General features: G+C 37.7%; 1 protein-coding gene across 1 annotated transcript in view; it reads left to right on the top strand.

Annotated features, from left to right (window-relative positions):
- The window catches only part of plxna3 (plexin A3), a 243,431-nt gene that overhangs the window by 161,204 nt on the left and 61,397 nt on the right, over window positions 1–20,830 (top strand). The window contains exon 10 of the mRNA XM_051653449.1: window positions 10,775–10,975. Coding sequence (XP_051509409.1) covers window positions 10,775–10,975 — 201 coding nt within the window. The remainder of the gene's footprint in view (window positions 1–10,774; window positions 10,976–20,830) is intronic.

Here is a 20,830-nt window from a genome sequence, read left to right as displayed (position 1 = left end):
ATGATTGTTTGGAATGATTGCTACATTCTCTCCATTTTACATTGGTTGGGCAATCTGATAATCCCACCCCAAACTCACACCATTGCTTCAAACAATATTGCTGTGTCAGTCTGGTCGGGGTGCTCAAACAAAACAGAGCAATGCGCAGAATTGTTTTCAGTTTTCAGGTGAATCAGCCTACGAATGGCTTACAAACAGTTGTCTCTTCATATTAAGCTGGCATAGAATAAAGTATTTTACTGAAAAATAGCACACTTAGTTTAAAAAAACTATTCTAACATTGGTCAATGACTGAAATTCTTACTGACGACATTTAAATTCCTTGTCTTTTTATGTACACATATATGTATATGTATATGTATATATATATATATATATATATACACACACACTGGCAGCCAAAAGTATGGAATAATTTACAGAGTTTGCTCTTATGGAAAGAAATTGGTACTTTTATTCACCAAAGTGGCATTCAGCTGATCACAAGGTATAGTCAGGACATTAATAACGTGAAAAATTACTATTACAATTAGAATTTTTTTTTTCAGAACTTCTTAAACTACTTCATTCTAGCTGTCAGTTTGTCCAGATACTCAGGTGACATTTCACCCCACACTTCCTGTAGCACTTGCCATAGATGTGGCTGTCTTGTCGGGCACTTCTCACACACCTTACAGTCTAGCTGATCCCACAAAACTCAGTGGGGTTAAGATCCATAACACTCTTTTCCAATTATCTGTTGTCCGATGTCTGTGTTTCTTTGCCCACTCTAACCTTTTCTTTTTGTTTTTCTGTTTCAAAAGTGGCTTTTTCTTTGCAGTTCTTCCCATAAGGCCTGCACCCCTGAGTCTTCTCTTTACTGTTGTACATGAAACTGGTGTTGAGCGGGTAGAATTCAATGAAGCTGTCAGCTGAGGACATGTGAGGCATCTATTTCTCAAACTAGAGACTCTGATGTACTTATCCTCTTGTTTAGTTGAACATCTGACCTTCCACATCTCTTTCTGTCCTTGTTAGAGCCAGTTGTCCTTTGTCTTTGAAGACTGTAGTGTACACCTTTGTGTGAAATCTTCAGTTTTTTGGCAATTTCAAGCATTGTATAGCCTTCAATCCTCAAAACAATGATTGACTGATGAGTTTCTAGAGAAAGCTGTTTATTTTTTGCCATTTGTGACCAAATATTGACCTTAAGACATGCCAGTCTATTGCATACTGTGGCAACTCAAAAACAAACACAAAGACAATGTTAAGCTTCATTTAACAAATCAAATAGCTTTCAGCAGTGTTTGATATAATAGCAAGTGATTTTCTAGGACCAAATTAGCAATTCAGCATGATTACTCAAGGATAAGGTGTTGGAGTGATGGCTGCTGGAAATGGGGCCTGTCTAGTTTTGATCAAAAATTACTTTTTTTCAAATAGTGATGGTGCTGTTTATTACATTATTAATGTCCTGACTATACTTTGTGATCAGTTGAATGCCACTTTAGTGAATTAAAGTACCAATTTCCTTCTGAAACAGAAAAATCTGTAAATTTTTCCAAACTAATTCCAAATTAATTTGGCCGCATGTGTGTGTGTGTGTGTGTGTGTGTGTGTGTGTCTATATATATATATATATATATATATATATATATATATATATATATATATATATATATATATATATATATAAAAAATTTGTTTAATGTATTACAAGTAAGTTTTAAATGTAAAGCCTTTTAAGTGTGTTATACAGAAGTATTTTAATGACAAATGCACTCTGAATTGCATTATTTGGAAAATTTACAAATTGCATTAACAGTGCTTGCATTTTTCTGGGATGCAATTTCAATTACAAAAATTGTTAAATATATATATAAAATATTTTATAAGCATTTATAAGCATTACTGGCTATACCGTTTTCTAGAGTGTGCTGCATCATGTTCTGTGAGTGACATATGGTTATGCTGTATATGGTTCTCCCTCCGTAACATTTGTCATTACAGGAAGCTTAATTAGCTTATGTATGTGTTTAACCTCAAAGAGCAGCACTGCAGGGACATGATTCACCAAGACTAATGACCACAGAGATACTGCACACATTTCCAAACTGCCCTTATCCCCCAATGAGGCCCTGGTGCCTCCCTCCCTCCCTCTCCTCTCCTCTCTTATAGCTTTTTTTTCACTTTGATGTTCTCCGTCTCTCTTTCTTTCTGTTTGTTTTCTCAAAGGCTACATTCACTAAGCAGCAGAATGCATTCGTCAGTCCTGTTTTCAATTGCTAAATATGTAATTCCAAACCCATATGACTTTCTTTCTTATGCAGAAAACGAAAGGAGAATTTTTACTGAATATTCCTGTCTGTCTTTTGATTGCAATGGCAGTTAATGTGTGCCACTTGTTCCAAGTGGCACGCATGCTCGCGAAAATTGCATTGTTTTTATTACTAAAGAATCAAAACCTATCATATGCCTTCAGAAGAACTGGAATATGATGGACTACTTTTATGTTACTTTTGGGTCCTTTCTAAGCTTTAAAGAGAGTCATTATCAACTGAAATTATTTACTGCTATTGCGAGATTAGAAATGTGGCGTCCTCTATTTTGATGAATGAACGGAACAATTTAAAGAGTCTCACTCATTAGTAAATAGGGTTGTCAATCACAAACACTGACGGTGTAAACATAGCCAATCTGTTTTCTATTTTTCTTTTGCTCCCTCACACTCCTCTTCTGTCCCAAACCTTTCCTCTCCTCCTCCTCTGACTGGGCTCGTCTCGGTGGGACGACTCTTTCATTAACGAGCTGTGGGCAGAGGTAATTAATTGCGGGATGAGTGACAGAGACGGCATTAGCTCTGCAGGAAGCTCGCTGGCTGCTGTGGCCCTTCAAGCCGAACACCGTGACTGCGCAGGAAGTGACACTGCGGGTGTCTGTCACCAGCCAGCCATTGCATAGCACCACTATTCCCCATGGTTGAATGCATCACTGAATCGTGCCACGGCAACACAAGCTGGCACAGAGATGCGGCAACTTACACATAGAATGCCCCGGTTATTTCTCATCTCATGCCAACCGAGAGTGTTAAGCTATCTTGTTTTTGCATTAGCAAACTCTTTATTGCTGAAACAAAGATGGCCGGGACTGATGTCTAGATTGGATAAGGTTCTTCTGATAAGAGATGTTTAGAGACTGAGTGAGAGCGGTGATCTAGTGCCTTTCTTGGTGTTTGCCAAGAGAATGCCTTCGGGATGCTACAATAATAAGTGGTGCACTTATCCATCAAATCCAATCTTACAGCATCTTACTGTTGAACATTTGTACATTTATATTTTCTCTAATGAGTCATTTAATGAAATATTTTGCCCCATAAGATATACAAAAAATTATGGTACAAATATCATGTGATACTACCATTGTATTTGATGTATGAGTCAATAATGTGATGCTCATTTTATGTTTGCATTTCTTTTAATCTACTCAAATGCAATTGATACATTGAACTGTTTTCAATAGTGGGCTAAAGTACATAACTGGTAATCAGAAGGTTGCTGGTTCGATCCCCACAGCCACCACCATTGTGTCCTTGAGCAAGACACTTAACTCCAGGTTGCTCTGGGGGGATTGTCTCTGTAATAAGTGCACTTTAAGTTGCTTTGGATAAAAGCATCTGCCAAATGCATAAAATGTAATTGTAATGAATAAAAAGTCTTATTAACAGACTGAAATTCTTTAGAGAAATAAAAAGTCTTTAGTTTAGCTTAATCTACTGCTACTATTATTATTACTGTTATATTTTTTATTAAATAAATAAAAAATACAAAAATTTGTGAAGCTGGTCTGTTTTAAAATATTATTAAAGGAATACAATAAAGAAATCAGGGTTTCAGTGAGGCTTTTACAATGGAAGTGAATGGAAGCAACAAATGCTGTCATTTGAGCTTGGCTTGTTTTGAACCCAGAAAATTCCATCAATATTTAAAAAAAAATTGTCTGCCAAATCAAAGTGAGGGCTTTTGTTGAGAAATCAGCATTAATACAAATATTATATTTCCAAGCACTTTTTTTTTTTTACGATTTTGAATTGAACTTCCGTGTTTGTTATATACCCATATACCATGGTACTGATTTATATACCTGCAGTATATACTGGTTTGATTTACCATATTAATATACCAGAGTATATGATAATAGTAGTATTTAAAGGGATAATTCATCCAAAAATGAAAAACACAAACTTAGATTTTGACCCCAGCGACCCCAGTCACTTTCTTTGTGTGGAAAAAATATGCAATGAAAGTGAAACATGACTGAGGCTAACATTCTGCCTTACATCTCCTTTTGTGTTCCATGGAAGAAAGTCATATGGGTTTGGACCAGTATGAGGGTGAGTAAATAATGACAGAAGTTTTATTTTTGGCTGAACTATCCCTTTAAATGGTACTATAATGCACTTAAAGCATGGTATAATATGCACATGGAAACCACTAGGCCATGGACTCGAAATACATTTCTAGTTTATCATAACATTTTCATATAAATTAGTCTTTAAACAATGATGTTAGGTACAGTAGATGATTAGTTCAGTCTCTACAAAGAGTCAGCTGTTCAAAATGGGCAGTAATTTGTAGATGACACAAGTTAGGCACCATAAAGCACCTTAAGAATTTTATTTTTACACTAATCAACCTGTCAGAGTTGAAGAAACTCGCCAAACACATAACTCCTCGGATTATACAGGCATTTAATTTTTTATTTAAAAAAAAGAAATCAGCTTTAGCTGAAGAATAAGGTCAAGAAATATAATTTAACGTTTAATTGGAACAGCTCCCAAGTGATCCGGAGTTGGACATTTGTTTCTCAGAACTGAGCGACGGAGCATATTTCATGGATTATGGCTTATGAAGACAGAAAATGGGATTAACGGGGTAGAAGGAATGGAAAAAACGAGAAAAACGGAGTAACTGACTGCTCAGGAAATTATAGATGTAAGCCACAATTATTTTTTCCCAAATAGCTGAGCTGCAGTGAAAGATTAGATTTCTTGTGTGCTGTGTGTGTGCTCACTCTCATGTTGTTCCAAGCCTGTATGACTTTCTTTTTTCAGTAGAACACAAAAGGAGATGTTAGGCAGTATGTTAGTCTCAGTCACCAGTTAAAAAATAAAATAAAAAAATGCAATGAAAGTAAATGGTGACTGAGGCTAACATTCTGCCTAACATCTCCTTTTGTTTTCCTTAGTCACCATTCACTTTCATTGTATGGGGGGTGGGGAATGCAATGAAAGTGAATGGTGACTGAGACTAACATTCTGCCTAACATATTTTGTGTTCTGTTAAAAAAAAAGAAAGAAAAAGAAATCATACATATTTGGAAAAACTTGACGGTGAGTAAATGATTTCAGGATTTTCATTTCTGGGTGAACTATACTTCTAACTTCCTGCGTGGCCTGAAATGTGTGGCATGAATTTATCTCCCTTGCCCCGCTCTGGCTTTTTAAGTTTCAACGGAGAAAAGTGCTTAGCTGTGTGATAAGCGGGATATGCACAATAAGGTTAATGGAGGGACTGTCAACAGACAGTGAGCTGCCAGGCCACTCCTAATGGGGTGCTAATCAGTGCGAGGGAAAAACCATACTGGGGAAACAAACAGCTGCTCAGGTGGCTGGATACAGTTACCGCCGCAGCGTACAAGCACAAAAACAGGACAGCGGCATTATGATGTCACGCAGGAAGCCATTGAGCCTTACTAAAAAGCCAAATGGAGCAATCCGTCATGATGGAGTCATTAAGAGTCACTATAAATGCAAGCATACTGGAAATGTGGAGTGTTTTTATTGCGCAATATTTAGTTTACCCTCAGTTTTGAAGTGCATAGATACAGGTTGCTACCTCAGTTTATTAGAGCAGTAAGCCATGAGAAGACTGACGTGACAGTGAGGTTATCACAGTTAAAATCAACACTACGTTACTTTGTGAATGCATGTTCCTGATCTTATTGTGAGTTTATCTAAATAATTTTCTTTTTCTTTGTAATCTTGAAATTACATTGCGATTGTGCCGCTTTGTGGTTGTGTTGCTGTGTCTGCCATACAGTCTCTGTCAGCATGAAGAGTTTATGTACTGGTAAACGTTGGCGTTACCTCTCTGCTCTTGAGTTAACAAGCCCTTCATCTTATCTGTAACCTTTAAGGTACTTTGAGCAAACACTCTATCCCTGGCTTGTTTAATTCATAATTAAGTGCTGATTGGAGCTTGTTAATGAGTACAAGCAAACTGACATTAAGAAGGAACAGTCAGGAAATGTCTTCAGGGTGCAGTTGTCTTGTAAATTAAGCAGAATATACACAGAATGGCTGTTGTTAACAGGTTTGTGTAAAGAAAAGGTGAGGGAGATTTCTCATATACATAAGCCATGGCAGAATGCATTCGGGCAAACAGTTCTGATTTTTAAATACAGGTGCACACACTATGGTCCTAATAAAGTGACCGACGTGGTCTTCTGCTGTTGTAGCCCATACGCCTAAAGGTTTGACATGTTGTGCATTCTGAGATGCTATTCTGCTCACTACAATTGTACAGAGTGGTTATCTGAGTTACCGTTGCCTTTCTGTCAGCTCGGACCAGTCTGGCCTTCTTTTCAATGCAGAAGTAATGTACAAGCAACTAATGACGGATAAAAGAACCATGACTCCTATCCATCCTAGAGTTGGGTAATGTTTATTTGCAGTGCAACCTCTGACTGGAACACGCATTCTGTACCATGCGGTGACGTTTTGCAAAACAGTGACATAAACTATAGGCTATTCATATTTGTACCGGTTCTCAAATTTTTTCAGCTATATCATTTTAACCGGCATGTTGATGTATGAGCTAAATCCCAAAACAGCGCACAAACATTCTGACCAATGAGGGGACAGTTTGCTCTAGGGATGTGCAGAACAACTAATTTCACTGACGTTTAAACGAAAATGTTGAAGTCGACTAGTCTAAAAAGAAAGAAACCCTAAAAAACATGATGTTTATGCGACCCATTTAAAATACTTCCAACAGCCAAATCCAATGCTAACTTGCACTGAAAAAGGGGCATTTATCTGCTACGTGCTTGACTTGCATTATCATTATTGTAGGCTACATTAAATAAATAACATGACATGCATTTAATGAATCAACGTTCACGAATACAGGCATAATTATTGAAAACAATTGAATGAATAGTGCAGGACCAATAGAGCAACCCTAAAATCCTGTTCTAAATGGAAATCACCAAGTAAAAGTAACTTAACATATTGAAACAGTCAGGACATTGTTGAAAATAATTCATAGGTAAGCCAAATACCAATACGAGAGAGAAAAAATGTCCTGAAAAGTTTGATGACATGGATTAGACTATGATCTAATATGACAGCTGAAAAAAATAGGCCATAACCCTAATGTATTGTTCTAAACATGATGTGCACACAGAATAAAAGGGTTTATCCCAAAGATGCAGTTGGCACATCATTGAAAATAGCCTTCTTGATCAACAGGGTAAAAATAATTTGCATTCCTAGCCTAAAATAGTCATTTTCTAGGCTACTTACTCAGAACCATACATTTTTGATGAACAAAATTAACATGTCAACAAGGTCCGGTGAAACTGACTCACCTTGTTGATTATCCTGTGCTTGAAAAAGCCCGCTCGGTGGGAAAATAACTTGCAAGCACGCACAGATTTAAAGACTCAAATGTGAAAACAGCCATAGCAACTTGCAAGCCATCGTTTCAAAAATCCCTAGTTTGCTCACATGTGACTTTTACATAGTTTTGGTCCATTTTGAAACATTGCCTTGTGAAAGCGAACCAAACCAAGAAGATATTGTAACAATTTTAGCAACTGCTTCAAAACAAATCAAACCAGCAACAGGTCTGAAAACACCCTATAACTCTCTTTAGATGGAGAGGTAACTTGTTTTTTCTTCCCTTATTTAATTGCGTTTGAAGCATGCTGCTTTGGTTCCAAATGATAGCTTGAATTTATTAGTTATGGTCAGGAATTATCAGGAGAGCTTTAAAAATGGCGTTATTTTGCAAATGATGTTTTTGGATGGAACTAATGATGTCATCTGCAAAAACTCTTGAGTGCACACACATGATGAAGCAGCTGTGTCCCGATTCTAAACGGCAAAAACTTGATGAAAAGCCCATTATAGTCCATTAGCAGAATCACCTTTGCTAAATATCTGTGAGTGCAATCTGTTAGCGGTCCTCGTTGGCTTGTAATTTCTCCCCCTCGTTTTCATCACCTTGAATCAGCCTCTTGTGGAGGTACTTTAGAACTTCGAAAGAGATCGTATTGAGCTGAACAACTCTTATGTAATCCACTCGATCAAGATGCGGGGTCAGGTAACTATGAGTAACGAGTACAGTGGCGCAAAGTTAAAAGGGTTTCATCTGACTTGGCCTTTGTTTTTGTAATATCATGCTCGGTAGCGTCATCCATGCAAATCAAACATGTTTTAATTTTTAAGTGCCGTGACGTGACAAACGACTGAGCTTTGCGTTTTACCTCCCAATTCTCATTACGGTAACATGTCCGAACATTTTACTATTCCTTTTGTTTCCAGTGATAATACTCATTACCATCATTTACTGTTTTACAATAAAATGTGCGAAACTGTCATGAAAATAATGTCAAAATGTAAAACTTTTTCACATATCGTTTTTTATGACTGAGCTTTGTGTCTTCTCATTAAAGCTGAAGTGTGTAATGTCTTTGTGACTAGCGTCAGCAAACAGAATTGTGAAAATAAGACACAAAACAGGTTTCCCGATCCCTCCCCCCACCTTCCTGCCCCAAACTCATGCCATTGTTTGAGCCAATGTGGATGTGTCGAGCTGGACGAGATGCTGTTTTGACAGGGCCACAGAGACAATGTTTACACTCCTTGAGGAAGTCAGCCTACAAATGGCTTACTTATCGTTGTCTCTGCATATTAATCTGGGATGGAAAAAAGCATTTTAACACAAAAAATGCACACTTCAACTTTAAATATACCCATCCCTAAGTATCATCTTATCTCATATACACCTTCATTCTAATGCCTGTGGAATTGATGCACAGACATTGTATTTGTTTACAGACCTCCAGTTATGTGGAGTCATTTATCATTACTAGTTCTCATTCTCCCCTTCTGCAGAACTAACGGTGATTCATCGTACTCATTTCGCAGTATGAAGGCATGCTATACTTCCCCAACCACCACCACCACCTGTGCACCCCCTTTGCCTCTACAGGGAGTAAATCCTTCTTTTGAAACACCCAATATGAAAATGAGATTTATCGTTGCACTGATACACAAACCTGCGCAGATAGATGGAGGTCTGGGTTAAGGAGTTGCATCATTGTTAAACACGCAGCTTTTTGGGCGCAGGGAGACAGTGAGCTGGGCAGCAGCCACACCGGCTAGCCATCCTGATTTATTACTCCTTTGCCTGCAAATTGCTTTTACTGCCACCCTGATTATTGTTCTGTATTAAATAGATTACACATCATTTGGAATATGCTCTAATGCGCAGCTGGGGTGGAGCGGTTGGGATCGTGTTCAAACGCCTGCATTCTTGCCCTTGTTTTTGCTAAATGTCTGACACATACTCTGCAAACAAAGTGTGTTCACAGAATAAATAACTAGATTGAGAAGGGTTAGGGATAGGTTAGGGTTAACCCTAACCCTAACTTAACCCAGACGAAGTTCTTGCAGTGTCAGAAATTGTGTGTCGTGTTGTGTCTGGCAACAGCCAGATTACATAACACCAAGTCAACGCTGTCAAACGGCGTAATTGGGACCATAGTCTTGGCTAAGATGTGTATCGTACAGTCTGACAAAATGTCAAGCGTCAGTCGTAAAGGACAGTAAAAATCGTGCAGCTGGGTACAATTGGTCAGTAATGTTTTAAGGCAAGGGTTAGTAAAAGGTCAATTCATTTTCTTTGTATATACCTATTTCTCTAGATGAATAGGAGTACGTTGAATGTGTTTTTTTACTTACCTGCTAATATATCCGGGGATATGATGATAGTTTTCCATCAGTTTGGCTGTGCTCCACATATTATCAAAAGTCACTTCACTAAGTGTCATTGATAAATGCCACATTCGGTAACGGGTAGAGTAGACCGTAATGACTGTTCTAGTGCGGGATGAAACGTAGGACTAAAGATATTCATTTACCGCTTCATCTGTGTGATCTGCTGGAAGAACCCGTGGTTTGTAAAATTGGAGACGGATGGAACTGCTGTGTAATAGGGTTTTTTAGCCAAAGATTGCTGGATTTTAAAGTTATTTCTCCCCAAATGGCTTCTGTTTCCATTTTCTACCATTTTCTGGTTTGTTTGCTTGAGAATGAACACTACATGTGTAGGTGAAGTTTCACTTGAATGGACATTATTTGTTCTTAGCTCAATAATCTGGAATCAGTGTCATCTTTGAGTGAAAATAGAATTAGTTATGATATATATGAGCCACTGTTTCCTGCACTGCTTTTAAGTGGCAGAATCTACAGCGTCACAACAAAATACATTTTATTTTACCCTAGTTGTGAGTTTGCCATTTGAATTGGACAAAATGAGGCAAACATAGGAGACAAAGGAGTAGATGTTTATATGAAAACATTGAGAAGAATGCATATTCACAAAAGAGTTCTGTTGTCATAAATTGTTTTAAATTTTAAAAAAGCTTTTTGGAATTCTGTTGGAAATACTAAATTGTTGAATGAATTAACATTGAATTTTTGTCTTTTTCATTTTGTCGTTTTCAGGGCTGCCCACAAATTCTACCCAGCACCGACATCCTGGTACCGGCAGGAATTGTTCGACCAATCACGTTGCGAGCTCGCAACTTGCCCCAGCCTCAGTCGGGTCAAAAGAACTATGAGTGCGTCTTCAACATCCAGGGCAAAATCCAGCGCATTCCTGCTGTCCGATTCAACAGCTCGTGTATTCAGTGCCAGAACACTTCGGTAAGACAGCAGCTCTGTAGTCCTCTACATACAGAATGCACTGCAAGGGCGCAAGTTTAGGAGCACATGATAAATAGTGTTTTTTTGTTTTAAAAAAATAAATAAAAAAACTTTCTTAGTGGCAATGCCTTAACCTGCAACCTGAAGCTTCATATTTTCTTGTCGCTGTAGGACTTCTTAAAGCTAAAGTGTGTAATTAAAAAATTCTATGTTAAATTTAAATCCTCCTAGAGTCAGCTATAAGTCAAGCCATTTGTAGGTTGATTCATGGATTTGTAGGTTTGTTTGAGAATCCAGACCAGCCACATTGGCTCAACCCATGGCCTGAATTTGGGGGAGGACTGTCTTTTTATTCAACCAATGGCAGACAAGTGTATTCTTCGAAAAAACAGTTTGTAAACGGCCATTATTTTTGCTATTTCAGAAGTTTGACACTATTTGGGCAAAAATACACACTTCACCTTTAAAATACTTCCTAAATCATGTCATTTATTAATTAGCATATTTTTCAAGCATAGCCTAACCTAAGATGGCATTTGAAAAAGTGTCAAAAGAACAGATGTATTGTTTTGTCTTATTTTATTTGGCATTTTTCCATTTTAAAACATTAGCATGAGCTGCAAAACGTTGCTTGTAGGGCAAAGAGGTACAATGAATCTGTCCGAAGTGTGCTGAGAAAGCCAAGGTGACTTTTCACTGAATCACTGATCATATAAAAAATAAGAATCTTTATCTGGGAAATCAGCAAAGACATTAATTTGTAATGTTGGAAAGTCTTGCTTTCTCAATCCTGTTGAAAAATGGAGCATGTCAAGATGCTGACATTGAGAATGTCTCTCTCTCTCGTCCCTTTCTCTTTCATATGGGGTGGTACAGACGCTCACCGTCTGTGACCCATTTGGTTGTCACAGTAACCTCAGGGAATCTTGTAACATAATTAGCTAGCCGCTGGACATGCCTCGTAATTTGGCACGACAGTGTGACCTGGTGAAATGGAATGCACTGAACCCGATTTGCCGCGGTGGAGGTGGAGTGTGTGCCCTTTGACCCCTAAACCCTAGCGGGGGTCAGAGGTCAGTCCACTCGCCCAAACCCCGTGACAAGACAATCGATGTCCCGTTGCAATTTAATAATGAGGATCACGTTTGGAGCGCTCACCCTAGACAGGATTGATCATCGTCCTTTCCAGAAACGACACATGCTGGCGTTTTCGCGCATAGTTCGACGGCCCCCCTTGCTGGACCCCGGTGCGGAGAGCAACTGTTGTCCCTCCATCTGTTTTGACTCATCTCCTGTTCATCACTTTCCCTGTCTGTGACTCACGCCTCACTCTCCGACGGCGCTATGCATTTAAATTGGAATTGAAACGTAGACTTTTGCAGTCCAAATGCAACCGTGGTCCTGAAGGCATTTAGATGCAAAGTGAATTTGCCAAATGCCTGTCACAGATGATGTGGGTAGATATTGGCTATATTGAGGCCAACAGGTATTTTATTTGCTTACCGAAGATGAATATTGACATTGGGATTTCTGTGTGTATTTTTTATTTATAAAGTCTTGGGAAACGAACAAATTCTCAGCTGAGTTTTAAAGATCCTAAGAATCTGGTATGCAAGTCTGACATTCTGTTGTGCAGTGTTGGGGAATGTTACTTTTGTAATAGGTTAATTATGTTACATGTTACATTGTAACATTATTCCCCAAAACGTAACTAATGATTTTACTTAATGATGTTACATTGTTACTTTTTATTGGAAAGTTACTTTTGTGTTATTTTTACTCACCATCCCGTAGCTAAGGCTACATTTCTTCCCGAACGGTAGCATCATGCTAGGTTTGCAGGTGGTTTCTTTTTTTTTCTTTTTTATTAAGTCCCCTTGAAGTCATTTGCATGCTACGATTGTACCCCTGTATGCTTGTCGCGCAGTTTGCAGACGGCATTGTTGATTGTAATGTAGCAGTGTAGTTACTGTGGTGGTAACAAATGAGTACTCAAGAGGACGTTGGAGATACTGTCAAACATCTGTGCTTAACTGGATGTGTTATTATTCTGGTAAGTTGCTGTAAATATATTGACTTTAACTTACTTTCTCAGCAATTTTCTTTTCAAAATGTTGATCCGCCATGAGTGTAGTTTACTTAAGAGAGAAAACTAGCCAGAGAAGTGAACAGTTCACACTAATCTCGCTATAGGGCCCCTTGTGGCAATGTTGAGAATGAAACACGTACTTGATTATGAATTGCTGTGCCTGCGTTCACGTGCTTGCGAGTATCTTTCCACCTTAACACTGCTGCCATGCCTCTAAATGAGCCTTTTGTCCCTACCTCACGGTGAAAGAAAACCAAACCCACATGTTGTCACTTTTTCTCTCCATCTCCTCCCATCCTCCAATATCTCTTCTGTGTGTTATCTTTTCAATCTCTTTGCCTCTCACCTCATTGCTCTCTTTGTTGGTCTGTGGATCCACAGATTAATTGATAGTCTGATTCCCAGTGACACAGCAGAGAAAGAGCACACAGTCTCTCTCGCATGTCATGCATCTTTCTCGAATAACAATCAAACATTAGCGAAGACCTGCTATAGATTACACTCACTCCCTGGAGAGTGTGTCATCGGCCGCCACTCCCTCCCTCCCTCCGCACACACTCTCTCTCGCACACCTACTCTCACGCAAGGCAACCAGTATCAATCAATATGGCCGTCAAGGCAAATGGCACTGTATCGTCTTCTGGGAGCCGCCGCCAGGTGACTTTGAGGGCGTGGGGTCCATGCTAATGAAATTATGAATGGCCGAAGATTGCCGATGGCGAATCAATCAGTTTCATCTTCCGTTTGTACGTCGTTCAAGAACGTTGATGAAACTATCAGCTATATTTTCTCTCGTTGAAGTGTAATAAGGTAGCTAACGTTCATTTATGACTGTAGCTAAAATAAAGAGAAGGAAGGTGGAAAGAGGTTTTAGAGGTCATACGGTCTTTCCTGTTAACTTCAATTCAACCTCAGACTTGGTGCAAAATTACAGTACATCAAAACAGCTGGAGTCACATTTTCTATAGCCTTTCAAGTTAGTTCACCCACAAATGAAAATTCTGTCATCATTTACTCACTATTCCAAACCCATTTGACTTTTTTTCCTCTGAGGAAAACAAACGAAGTCTCAGTCACCATTCACTTTCATTACATCTTTTTTCCATACAATTGAAGTGAATGGTGACTAGGAGTGGAAATCACAAGGTAACTGGCAATACAATATTATATCAATATCTAGGCCATAATACGATATTATTGCGATTCTTTATTTTTGGTGTATTGCGACTTCAAGACTGCAATATATCACTATTTTTTATTCTTCTTCATGGGACTTTAGTAAACGGGTAACCAATACCAAATCACAAATTGCATTTTTCAGTTAATATAAAAGTGCCTGAAATAATTTGTATATGAACCATTTATTTGTTGACATAAACAATACTGACAGTCAAAAAAGTCTTTTTACATTTGACTTTGACCTTTTAACAAATAACAGCCTTCTGAGAAGTGAACATATAAAGTTAATAAGTCTTGCAGTCCTCACAACTTAAAGGGACAAAAAGCAGCCTTCAGAGAGGTGAACAATGTGTTTTGATGTTCACTTACAGAATACTCAAACTGTATAGTAATATCAAGTCCTTGAAGTATTTAGAAAGGTAGTTTAAACAAAAAGCAGCCTTCTGAGAGGTAAACAATGTTTTTGGATGTTCACTGAACACACAATGCGTTGTAATATCAAATTCTTGAAACTTAAAATCAACTTAAACATATTAAAATAAAGAACACTGTAACAATAAATAAAACTAAAATAAAGTGTAAATTGTGCAGATTTTCTGGTATTTGGCTATTGGATCTGTGAGACCTATTTGTGACATGACAATGTTTTTACTCAAAAAGAGCAGTTTGTCTACATGCTCAGAAGTGAGTGTGCTCCTTTTAGCTCTAACTATGTCTACTGCAGTGAAGAACACCCTCTCTGCAGGCACACTAGTTCCTGGAATGCATAGATATTTCCTTGCCAATTTTGATAAAATTGTATAGGTTTTCTCATTTGATTGCCACCAACGAAGAGGGTCCTCTGGAAGTGGCAGTGATGGGGCATTCCAGTAATTTTTTACTTCCTCATCTGCTATGGCAAATGCTGACTTGAGTGGAGTTTTAGGAGCAGTACTGTATGTCTTCCCAAGAAGGTTTACAAGAGCTCTCTGACGCTTTGGTGGTGGGGCAGATTTCAAGGGTTCATCTTGAGGCTCCAGTTGTGGTTGTTTCCCTTCAGAATCAGGGTTGGTCTCCTGGTTTGACTGCTGATTTCCCTGCAATACAGAATTGAATAGCAGCATGTTATTAAAAATAATAATAATAATAATAATAATAATAATAATAATATATATATATATATATATATATATATATATATATATATATATATATATATATATACTGTATCATTCAAATCAAGCTTTTTATATTAATTTAATTCAAATAATTTGTTTTAAGTCTTGGCATATTTAAATTCACATGAAATATTATAATACATTAATTAATATAATAAAAACAATAAAATGCATTTTTTTTATTATTTTTTTTATTTGATTATGTTTTATACATAGTTATAGTAGTTAAGCCTACCAGAAGATTCGCAGCCCCTTTAGCCACTCTGGCAAAGGTCTCCTGAATCTCTACCATGGACAGGAATGGCAAATCCTTGAATCTGGGGCCAAGTGCTGAGGATTTATAGCGAGTGTTCTTTTCCACTTTACTGTCATACCTCTTTTGCTTTTTTATTTCTCTGACCATTGGTGAGTCATCATTATTATTGTCCTTGGTTTCACGCAGGAGCTCGGCATGAAGTGGAGCAATGACAGACAATGTTGGATTCTTCTCTCCAGACATAATATTTGTCACTGACTGCATTGGCCTAAGAGCTTTGACCAGATCTTCAGCATTAGCAGTGTCCATCTCATTTAATGTGAACACATTACTTAAAGACTTTCTCACCTCTGAGGACATAAGAGCTGCGCAAATTGCCGGCTGTTGCTCTAGAAATTGTTCAACATTTCCGTAGGCACTGTTCCATCTAGTTACAGCATCACTCTTGAGTCTGTGCATTGGGAGCTCTGGCATCTTCTGCTTTCTCTCTAAAGCACATTTGGCCACAGTACTCCTGTGAAAGAAAGTAGTGACACGTCTCACTCTCCCAAGGAGTCGTGCCACTTCTGCTACTTTTAATGCTTGCTGTGAGGCCAGGTTAATTGTATGAGCAAAACACTTGATGTGGGTATAGTTTGCCAGCTGCGCTGCCACAGTCATGTTAGAAGCATTGTCTGTCACAACAGCAACACGTTTTTCAGTGATTCCCCATTCATCTGCTGCTTTCTGTAGTAGCTCTGCCATAATGGCACTTGAATGTTTACAGTGTTGCCGGAGTATTTTATTTTCATGTGACAATTTCTGCAAACTGCATTTGACATATCGATCTCTTTTTTTTACCAGAAATGTTGTAGAAACCAAAATGTTCAGTATTTGTTTACTCGCCCCTGTTTTGTTTTAACCCCACATGACTTTCTTTCTTTTTATTAACACAAGGGGAGAAATTATGAAAAAAATTGTGCTCAGTGATGTCAGTGATGTTGTTAATATCGCTGGTGGTCGGGTTGAAGTGAAACAAAGTGGTTTCTCGCTTGAACACCTCATTTCACGAGTGGGGGCTGTGTGCTGCTGCTCTCGTGCACTCTCATGAATGCGCACAGGAGATTAACAGTCAGTGAACATTTTCACTAAATAATACAGTAGGTTTCGATTTCGGTTTGTCAAACCTCATTGTATGCTTTTAGAACAAGGCATGAGTCATGTACAATAATTTATTAGGCTGAATTATACTTTTACGTCCTTTATAAGGCTTGAAGAGGTGGTCACCGTAAACTGCCATTGTATGACATCACTGAGCATTTTTTCACAATTTATTCCTTTGTGTTAAGAAAAAGAAAGAAAATCATATGGTCTTATGACAAAACAGGGGTGAGTAAACAATGACTGAATTTTCCCTTTAAGGACACAAATGTATATTGAAATGTTATTTTATTAAGCAAATTCATTAAGTATAATACTAATAATTATAAAAAATTTAATTAAAATGTTAGTTTTGTAAAGAAATTCTTATGTTGGCACAATTTGTCTACAAAACTAATTTCAGGTATTTAAAGGAATAGTTTTACTCACCCTCATGCCATTCCAGATGTGCAAGATTTTCTTCTGCAGAACACAAATTAAGATTTTTAGAAGAATATCTCAGCTCTGTAGGTCCATACAATGCAGGTAAATGGAGTCCAAAAAGCTCATTAAGGCAGCATAAAAATAATCTATATGACTCCAGTGGTTTAATCAATGTCTTCTGAAACGATCCAATCGGTTTTGGGTGAGAACAGACCAAAATGTAACTGCTTTTTTCACTGTACATAGTGCCACTGCCGTTTCTCAGCACGATTGTGATTTCAAGCTCGATTACACTTCCTAATGCTTGACGCATGTGCAGAACATTAGTTGGTTCTAGGAAATGTAATCGAGCTTGATATCATGATCACCAAGGAGACTGATGATGTCAAGATTTGTAGTGTAAAATGTTACATTTTGGACTCTTCTCAACCAAAACCCATTCTGGGATGGCATGAGGGGCTCAAAGTGTTGAAGACAAAGACACACAAGCTACTGGTGTAGTTTTATAGCTTGTTAATTAACTTCTATCCTAATGTAAATGGTCTCCCTCAGGGCACGTCGCTGGAATTGAGAGGTCATTATTTTTGACAAAAACCAAGTTAACCGGTCCTGCATTCTCGCTAATTCTCAGCTGCTTCCTGTTCCTGCCTCACCCTAGAATTTAGACAGCTGCCTTTTCAGTATCTCACAATGCTTCTATTGTGCTTCAGCATCCCTTATGTTACAAAGAACTTTACTGTACTTAGTAGTCAAGCTATGAGAGGTACAAGCTAATGGGTGAATCGGTGAAATAATGTATCAATATACAGACTGGTCCAGCTAACTAATGAATCAATGAGAGTGTTTACATGTATGATCTTAGGCTGATTATGCTTAGTAAGCTGACAATGTGTGGTCATGTAAATGCCTTACATGGTTTTCCTTTATCAGGAAAAGGGCATAAATGGATTAAGCAAAAACTGATCGACATGAGTAGATTTTTGCCCATTAGCCTGATTTTACGTTGCATGTGAACACCTTTACCGGTGTTCTTACTGGATTATCCAATGTGTACACGTGTTGTGCGCATACTTGTTTACTTTTTGACATCTAAAGCAGAAAATAACCAGATGATTTTAAGTCTCGTGTACACATGGTTTTCTTGCGTTTTAAGATTTTTGGAATAAACAGATTTTTGCTGGTTATCAGCGTATTGCTGTGCATGTAAATGTGCTCAAGGGTTATGTAGTTATGGGATTGTTGTGGCATAGTGGTAAAAGATCAGTGCTGATAACCGAAAGGTTGCCGGTTTGAACACTGCGAGTGTCAATTCAAGAGCTTCAGGTTTTCCCACAGCTATGTAAAACCTGGAAGTATCAGAGAATTAAAAACCTTTATTTTCCAGACCTGGAAAAACCATGGAAATTGATACAATATTAATTCATGGCTATTTTTATAGTTTAAGGAATAGTTCACCCAAAAATGAAAATTCTCTCATCATTTACACACCCTTATGCCATCCCAGATGTGTATGGCTTTCTTTCTTCTGGCTGAACACAAACAAAGATTTTTAGAAGAATATATTAGCTCTGTAGGTCCATACAATGCATGTAAGGGGACCAAAACTTTGAAGCTTCAAAAAGCACATAAAGGAAGCATAAACGTGTTCCATAAGACTCCCATTGGTTTAATCCATCTCTTCTGAAGTGATCCGATTGGTTTTGGGTGATAACCGACCAAAATATATCTCCTTTTTCGCTGTACATCACATGATTTCAAGGTCAATTACACTTCGAAGCACCATCTAGCATTCTGCGCATGTGTCGAGCACTAGGAAGTTAAATCGAGCTTGAAATCATGATCATGCCTAGAGACTGCAATGGCAAGATGTACAGTGAAAAAAGAGTTACATTTAGGTCTGTTCTCACCCAAAATTGATTAGATCACTTAAGAAAACATGCATTAAACCACTGGAGTAATTTTTTTTTACTTTTATGTAGCCTTTATTGATTTTGGTCACCATTCACTTGCATTGTATAGACCTACAGAGATGAGATATTCTTCTAAAAAATCTTCATTTGTGTTCTGCAGAAGAAAGAAAGTGACACACATCTGGGATGGCATGAGGGTGAGTAAATTATAATTTTTGGGTGAACTATTCCTTAAATATATGTTTTTCTAATTACATTATGCTGAGCTCTAAAATATGGCAATGACTAAACATATATTGCACTTGTGCAGAGCAAATAGCAATGTCTAATTTGTGATTGGACTAATAGAAGTGAACTTCTCTTATTCAAAAGGGAAAAATGTTTATTTTTGTTAGCCCATTGGCAATTTTATTTATTTATTTTTTTCGTATTTAAAGTATAATCGTTGCTAAATTTTTTTAGATTTCTTTGAAAGCAAGACTTAATATCTTTGTCATTTTTTTATCTCATGTACATAAACCTTGTTTTAAGGATGTTTAGATATTTTTACTTGAAAACGATGCAACAGTGCAGGCATACAATTTCAGCCGTCTTGGTTCCGGAAGTATTTTTCTCATTAATTTTTCCAAAGGATTCTATTAAATCTTTCATAAAAGAGTCATGAACCAAATCAACCAGCTCCGAGGTGAATCACAACATTACAAATTTTGATTTGAAGCAAAACAGTATTTAAAAGTTGGACAAAAAGACAAAGGTACCAGACTGTGCACTTAAAATGAGGGCATTGCGAATGATGATGGAAAAATATAAAAATTTTATTGGATTTAAAGTTGTTGATTATTAGTATAAAATCAGCATATTTAAAGTATATTACAAAATATTCAGATATATACAAATATGTAAGTACAGTAGTTTGAGAGTGTAGGGAGGCCGGCTCGAATGTATCATTCGCAGAGTGTCAAAGTTGAAATAATGTGGACTGATTGTTTCAACAGGAGCATATGCCATCGATTAACAACCTCAGAGCTCACGGTAGGTCTGTCTTTAAAGGTTTAGAAGTTTCGTTAAAATTCAGTTACCCTATGGAAAAAATGAATGGGATTTTAAATGAGAAAAAATTATAGTGCATCTCAGAAGTGTGATTTGTGACAGAGGAGACAATAGGAATTCTAATGCAGGTTAAATTACACACAGCCCACATTGTCCACAAAACATCAGTAATAAACTGCTGCTTACACATGGCCAATCAAACAGAACATACATTTGTTAATTCACTCTGGGACATAAGCACTTGCTTTTTGTGTGTGCTTTCTAATTGTAGTCATAAATATGTCAGTACGGCATGTGCTTTTGGTAGACTGAGGTGAAATCTGAGGAAATTCATATTTTTTCCAGAAAGCGAATTGTGCAAAATACTTCAAATGGGTCCATGAGTGCAAGTGTTGCTAAGCACTGCTGACCCCTTAGCGTCAGGTGTGTTACCGGGGGAACGTACCGCTCAGGCCTTTATTACACAATGGCCAAGTTCTGAACCAGGCTCTTGATGGCGAGGGCCCTCACAAAGAAGTCCATTATCCTCCGTGCAGGGTAGCGGAAGCTTTTTGAATAAAAACACTTACATGTTATTTTTATCAGGCATTTCAAACCACCTCATTCTATTATTCTCATCAAGTGCTCAATCAGGCATTAGCGGTTTTATTC

Source organism: Myxocyprinus asiaticus, chromosome 24 (genome assembly GCF_019703515.2).
Source record: "Myxocyprinus asiaticus isolate MX2 ecotype Aquarium Trade chromosome 24, UBuf_Myxa_2, whole genome shotgun sequence".
Lineage (NCBI taxonomy): Eukaryota > Metazoa > Chordata > Actinopteri > Cypriniformes > Catostomidae > Myxocyprinus > Myxocyprinus asiaticus.
Note: the sequence above shows the minus strand (reverse complement) of the source record. Positions and strands in the feature narration are given on the sequence as shown.